The sequence below is a fragment of the Arachis ipaensis genome, chromosome B09, assembly GCF_000816755.2.
Source record: "Arachis ipaensis cultivar K30076 chromosome B09, Araip1.1, whole genome shotgun sequence".
Lineage (NCBI taxonomy): Eukaryota > Viridiplantae > Streptophyta > Magnoliopsida > Fabales > Fabaceae > Arachis > Arachis ipaensis.
The window spans coordinates 79,261,548-79,268,864 of NC_029793.2; the positions used below are offsets into that span (position 1 = coordinate 79,261,548).

At 36.1% G+C, this 7,317-nt stretch overlaps 1 protein-coding gene across 1 annotated transcript in view; it reads left to right on the forward strand.

Moving 5' to 3' along the window:
• LOC107616907 (cysteine-rich repeat secretory protein 11-like) overlaps positions 1-546 on the forward strand; it is a 48,270-nt gene extending 47,724 nt beyond the window's left edge. The window contains exon 3 of the mRNA XM_016318788.2: positions 163-546. Coding sequence (XP_016174274.1) covers positions 163-293 — 131 coding nt within the window. The 3' untranslated portion in view covers positions 294-546. The remainder of the gene's footprint in view (positions 1-162) is intronic.

The window sequence follows — 7,317 nt, forward strand, 5'->3', positions numbered from 1 at the left end:
TTTTATAAAAATTTAAAATTTATGTGTTCACATATATCATATCATATTATATCCTATGTCCGTATTAGTGTCTATGCATCATAGATTAATAATGATATATGTTCATTACCTCTAATAATCTTTGCACTGATGATCTATTAATATGATTTTATGTATACACAGGAGCGCGCAGTAACAGCCATAACACCCCAAAGTTAGCAGCAATAGTTGCTGGAGGGGCTGCAGTTCTATTCTTGGGTTTTATTTTCATCTCTTTGCTTAACTCTCGGCTTAAAAAGAACGATTATGAATAGTATAAACAAAATTCGTGAGACTAAGAGGATAATTTTGCATGCATAAGAGCCTTAGCTTCTTCGCTTTATTTATGTTATCATGAATGTGAGATATTAATACTGTATGTATTATTAACGTTATTGATGGTGGAAAGAAAAAGGAAGCAAACATCCATGACAACATAACAAATTACAACTAGGTTTTGATCTGTAAGTTGACCTGAAGATGATGTTACTAATAATTTTAGTTTCCTAACAATTTGTAATAAAATTATTTGATAAAAACAATATATGATTAAAATAATTTTGTAATAATTGATAATCTTATTTTAAAAATTATCGTTATATTAAATTTTAAAGTAAAATATAATTTTAACTTTCTAATAAATTCAATTATATATATCATTACCATTATTATTATATTATTCTATTACGGTCATATTCTAACGCAAAAAATACTGACGTGGCACGCTCTAGTGCTAGTATACATGTCTTTTTCTTTTGAACTTATTTTAGAAAAGTATTTTTTTTAGAATTGTATAAAAATTAGCATTTAATAAATAATTATACTAATCATCAATCATTTCAATTATAAATCATTCTAATTTTAATTATACTAATGGTCAATCATTCTAATTATCAATTTTTCTAATATAATTGTCAATTATAAATAATTAGTATTTATATGATATTTACGTTTATAACTTTGTTATGCACGTGTGTATTAATAACACATATATTGATTGAACATTTTCATAATTAATTTCATGTGACTAAGTGTTATATATAATATTTTTTTTTATCGTTCATGAGTCTAAGTTTTAGAGCCAAACCATTTTGTTAAATTTTTTAATTTGTTATTTGTAATGACTCGACTTCTAGCACATCATCACGAATGCTAGACATCAGATATTACTATTCAATTGACCTTAGGACTATCTAGTAAGCTATGAGACATACTCTTTTGAGTATCTAGAATGGGGCTTATATACCTAGGGTTTAACCTTTTAGTTTTAAGACTATGACCTACTCCCATAATGGGGATAACCTTAAGGAAAATGTGATTGCGCTCACTAAATTTTAAGGATCTCTTCTTCTTATCGTCGTAGCTCTTTTGTCGGCTTTCGGCCGTTAGAATCCTCTCGTGAATCCTCCTTATCTATTTGGTTATTTTCTGGATCAATTCTGGTCTCAAAATACTAGATTTCTTTCCCTCATACCAACAAAGCGGGAATTGACAATTATGCCCATAGGGTGCTTCGTATGGTGCCATCCGGATACTCGCATGGTAGTTATTCTTGTAGGCAAACTCTATGAGTAGCAGGTATCTATCCCAACTCCCTTTCTGGTCTAGCGTGCAGGCTCTTAGTATATCTTCCAATGTTTGAATGGTTTGCTCTGATTGACCATCAATCTGAGGATGATAAGCTGTGCTCATGTATAGGTGGGTCTCGAGTACCTTCTGAAATTTCTCCCAAAACTGTGAGGTAAATTGCAAGTCCTTTTCTGGACACAATGCTGGATGGCACGTCATGCAGCCTGACTATTTCCCGGAAGTAGAGCCGTGCAAGCTTGTCCAGGGAAAAGTCCATCCGAATTGGTAAAAAGTAGGCAGATTTTGTTAATCTATCCATGATTACCTATATTGCATTTATCTTGATGATGTCTTTCGTAGTCCAGGAATGAAGTCTTTTGATCACCTCCCACTTCCATTGTGGTATCTCGAGCGGCTAAAGAGTCCTGACGGCTTTTGGTGCTCAATTTTAACTTTTTGGCAAGTGAGACATCTTGAGAAGAATGCGGCTATATTTTTTTTATTCCGGACAATCAGAATATTTGACTTAAGCCCTGGGGCATCTTAGTGATACCCAGGTGTTTTGAGAATCTATTGAGGTGCACTTTCTTTAGTCTTGTCGCAACTTGTAACTATTCGGCACGCATATCCTGGCCTTGTTCTTCTATAGTCCTTTAATATCTTGACGTAAGGCTCCTTGATTTTCTTTGGGATGTATGTTAGGAGTCTTGATATCTCCGATTCTTGTGTCTGTACCTGTTGGATAGCGGTTTTGAAGTCAGGTGCTACCTGCAGTCAAGCTAAGCAAACTCCTCGCGAGGTTCCTTCAGTCTTGATTAAGTCCTTCAATGTTGTTCTTAGTTCCTCTTCCTTAACCTTTATCCATGAGATGTTTGCATTCTTTCTACTTAGAGCACCTGCAACCACATTCACCATCTCGGGATGGTAATTTAGCTTGAAGTTGTAGTTCTTTAGGAGCTCTGTCCATCTTCTTTGCCTCTTGTTGAATTTCTTTTGGTCAAAGATGTATTTTAGGCTCTTGTGATCTGAGAAGACTTTAAATTTCACTCCATACAAATGATGTCTCTAAATCTTGAGAGTGAATACTATTGCTGCTAACTCTAGATAATGAGTTGGGGAGTTATATTCGTTCAATCTAAGTTGTCTTGATGCATAGGCTACCACATTCTAATTCTACATTAGCATGCATCCAAGCCTTTCAATGAAGTGTCACAGTACACCTTAAATGGTAATTGGGGGTCAAGTAGTACAAGCATTGGTGCTATTGTCAATTTCTCTTTTAGGATCTTAAAGCTTTCTTTGCACACGTCCGTCCAGTTGAATGGTACCTCCTTCTTGGTAAGTTAGATCAATGGTAAGGCTATCTGTGAAAATTTTTTGATGAACTTTTGATAGTATCTGGCCAATCCAAGCAAACTCCAGATCTTGATGATGGTCTTGGGCCGTTCTCATTCTAGCACTGCTTCTATCTTGGCGAGATTCATGCCATACCTCCTTGGAGTGTTTGGCATACCATTTCTTTTCCTTTAGAATCTGTAATACCACCCATAAGTGTTCTGCATGCTTCTTCTCTGTCCTTGAGTAGATGAGAATATCATCAATAAATACCACTACAAATTTGTCCATGTAAGGACGAAAGATCCTATTCATGTAGTTCATGAATATGACAAGAGCGTTTGTTAGTCTAAAAGACATCACTGTATACTCGTAGTGGTCGTACCAGGTCTTGAAAGTAGTCTTAGGTATATCAAACTCCCTTACTCGAATATGGTGATATCCCAACCTCATGTCTATCTTGGAGAAAATAGCTGCCCCTCTTAACTGGTCCATCTAGTAATCTATTCTGGGCAAAAGGTACTTGTTCTTGATGGTGACTTTATTCAGTTGTCGGTAATCGACGCACAGCCTCATACATCTATCCTTCTTCTTCACCAATAAGACTAGGGCTCCCCATGTTGACGAACTTGGTTGGATAAACTTCTTTTCTAGTAATTTCTCCAACTTAGACCTTAACTTGGTGAGCTCTAGTGGTGACATCCGATAAGGTGCGATAGAAATAAGTCTTGCTCTCGGTACTAAATCTATTGTGAGTTTTATCTCTCGTTAAGGGAAAAACTTGGGAATATTGTCCGAAAATACTTAAAGAAACTCTTTTACTATAGGAATTCGCTCTAGATTCTGTTCACTCTCAGTTGAGCTAGCCACTAAGAGATTATACCCTTTACACTCACTACCACTACGGTTAACTACTACTAAGTCTAGGTAGTAACTATGGGGAATAACCGATCCAGTAGTCATATCAGCAGATAGTATGAAGACAGTTTTCTTAAAGCAATCAAGGTAAACATGGTGAACATATAGCCAGTCAATTTCTAAAATAATATGTATGCCACAGAAAGGTAAGCAAATCAAATTATGCACAAAAGACATATTCCTAATATCAAAAGATACCCTCCAGAATACTAGGCTAGTTACAACATTTCGTGCAGTGGGTGTGTGGACGGTTAGGTCATACTCTAGCATGGATAGCTCTAATCTTAGCATGTATACAAAGTCTAGGGGTATGAAAGAATGTGATGCAATTAAGTCGTACAGTACAGTTAGGATTTTTTCCTTGACAGAACACTCACTTTGGATGAGGTAGTCGGATGCAGGGCATCTTTTTTCATCATGACAAAAAACCTTCCTTACTGTTGTAATCTCGAGAGAATTGGTTCATCCGTCTTGATGCAGTAAAATCTTGCTAAGTGGCCTTGTCCTCCACAGTTGTAGCAAATCTACAGGGTTTGTTTCCATGGTTCTTTCCACACTTTGCATAGATGGGATTGGCTAGACTACGCTGGGGTTGTGATGAATCCATATTTGATGGTAAATTTTGGATTGAATTGAATGAATTTGATCACATAAAGCCACATTTATTCACTTAAATAGCATACTTTTGTGTTTTCTCTCTAAATTATGTCTAAATATGAAAATATACTTTTTATGCCTAATTTAATCAATTTTATTCCACTTTCATTCCATTCGATGCCGTGATGTCTTTGATAGTGGTTTCAGGTGCAATAGGTAAGAATGGCTTAGTAGGAGTGGAAGGAAAGCATGCAAATGGGAGAAAACAGGGAGAAACAAAGAAGAATCAGAGTGTGCATACGCACAACCTTCCGTACGTACGCACGAGATAAGAATTAGCAAGTATGCGTACACACACACTTGTGCGTACGCACAAGTCCTAGTGCTTGACTTCATTAAAAAGTCATGTGGCTCACAATTTTGGAGGCTTGGAGGCCCAATTCTGCATGGCCTGAAGCTCATATTGAAGAGCTAGCAAGGGGAGAACATACCATAACACACTTTGGCATTTTTAGATAGTTTTTAAGAAGTTTTAGTTTTAATTTTTCTTAGGTTTTCTCTCAACTTTCTTAGGGTTTAATTAGAATTTATATTACAAGCTTACAATTTTCATTTTGATCTTGGATTCTAGCTTGCTTCTATTGTAAGTATTTGTTGATTTTCTCTGTAATTACAATACTTGTGTTACACTTTCTTATAGTTTAAGTCACTTTGTTAATATATATACTTTTGCAATTTTGATTTCTAGTTAATGAAATTGATGATTATTGGTTATTATATGCTTGTTTGAGTTGTCATTGTTGATTTTGTTCATTGGTTGTTCATAGTTTTGAGTATTTTTGCAATATTGCTATGCTTTGTGATTATGCCCACCAAGTATTTGTGGAAATGTCAATTTTGATTATGGAGTAAATTTTCACTCCTTGGCTTGGAACAATAAGTATATAGGATACTAGAGTCATAATGTTCAACATTTTGTGGTGATTCTTGGGTTGTTAGTTGTTCTTGTTTCCATTAACGCTAGCTTTTTACTAAGACAATTAGTAAGTAAGCTAGGATTTGTGGATTAAGAACAATTATGCTCACTTGACTTACTCTTCAATGTTAAGGGTTAACTAGGTGAGATTAATCCATTATAATTGTCATAGTTATGGTTATGATAAGAAAATGACTCCTTAACTTAACCCAAGCCAATAAGGTTCCATTTATGTCTTGAATCACAATTCACTTAGCTTAATTTTTCTTCTTTTTCTCTACTTGCATTGATTTTTCTCTAATTCATTTATTACTTCATTAATTGCATTTTTATTGTTCTTTAATTCTTTAATTTTTCACTCTACCATTGAAACTCCAATTTCTCCAACCAAATTTGTGCACTCGTAATCACTAGTTCTGTGGGAGACGACCCGAGACTTCAAACTCCGGTTATTTTGTTTGAATTGTGACAACTTCTAGTTAAACTTTGGATGTGAGTCGCCGTGTCGATTGGGACTATACTCGCAACATGAATTTTGTCACTTAAGAAAATCCTAAACCGACTTTCGGCTTGCACTAGGCTGCTTATCTAGATCCTATCACGGGTTATGACTAACTGGATTATAACATGGATGGAAATTACCTTTTGGTAGGTTTTGACGATGTGCTTATCTGTTCCCTTTAAAGCTTTTCCCTTGCGCTGCTAAGTTCTAGTTGAAGTTCCTTGAGGGAAAGTCTCGATAATTCGCTCAAGCCACAACTAGTCTATTAATGCACTCTTCGACCAGTTGGCTTTTGTTCACAAGTTCGGCGAAGTTCTGGAGTTCCATTGGTCCAACTGAGGCAAGTGGCTCCTCCTTCTGTTCTCCTTCATACTTGATGCATTTTCCTTCTTCGAACTTAGTTGGAACACCCTAGAAGACTCTTGATAAGTGGCATAAGTCTTTTAACTTTCAGGTATATTATGTTACAGTCATATTTCCTTGCCTTAGTTATAGCAACTCTAGTTTCTTTGAGTTGCGAGCTGATAGAGGTAAGTTCCTCTTGTAAAATTCTTCCTTGAAGTTATCCCAAGTGATCCTAGCACTTTCCCATCCCAACAGTTGTCCTACACCTTATCACTAGTATTGTAGGTCCCCCTTAGCATATATGTAGCGAATTTCACATATTGTCCCTCAGGGACTTGTTGAACTTGCAAAGCTTTCTATATGTCATGGAACTAATCGTTGACCTTGGTAGTGCTGGTGTTTTGAAAAATTGAAGCAGATTGACCTTTAGAAAAGAGGCCAAGGTCATAGGCCTATACTCGTCGAGTGTATTGTTACCATTCCCGTTGCCATTCCCATGGCAATTCTCGTGGCAATTGCCGTGTTTCCATTGCAGACGCTCAACGGCTCGATTTGTTGTTGCTATTAAGTCACACATGGCAATAGCCATTGCGTTCATAATCTCTGGTAGAGCAACCAGGATTAATGCTGGCTTAGTATTCAGACTTGCTCTCCGAGGATCGTTCCTATTCGCAGCCCATAGGGTCCTATTAACCATGAACGATCAACATTAAGGGGATTAGTCTTAACGTATCACGCCTAAGAATTTGATATTTCTGAAATGAATGGTTCCATTCATGCATGCAATTATATCATAGAGATATCCTAACAGCTTGTAGAAAAGACAGAATGTGTAGTGAAGTATAGTAAGTCCATCCTCAGGCTCTACTAAGGATGAATTGCTCTGATACCAAATTATAACGACCCGACTTCTAGCACGTCATGACCAATACTAGACATCAGGTGCTACTATTCAGTTAACCTTAGGAATTCTAAACTATATGTTAAATAGATTAATATGAACTTGTAGTGTGCGTTAACATTGTGTTAACTAAGTATTAGGGTATAAGCGTTCAAC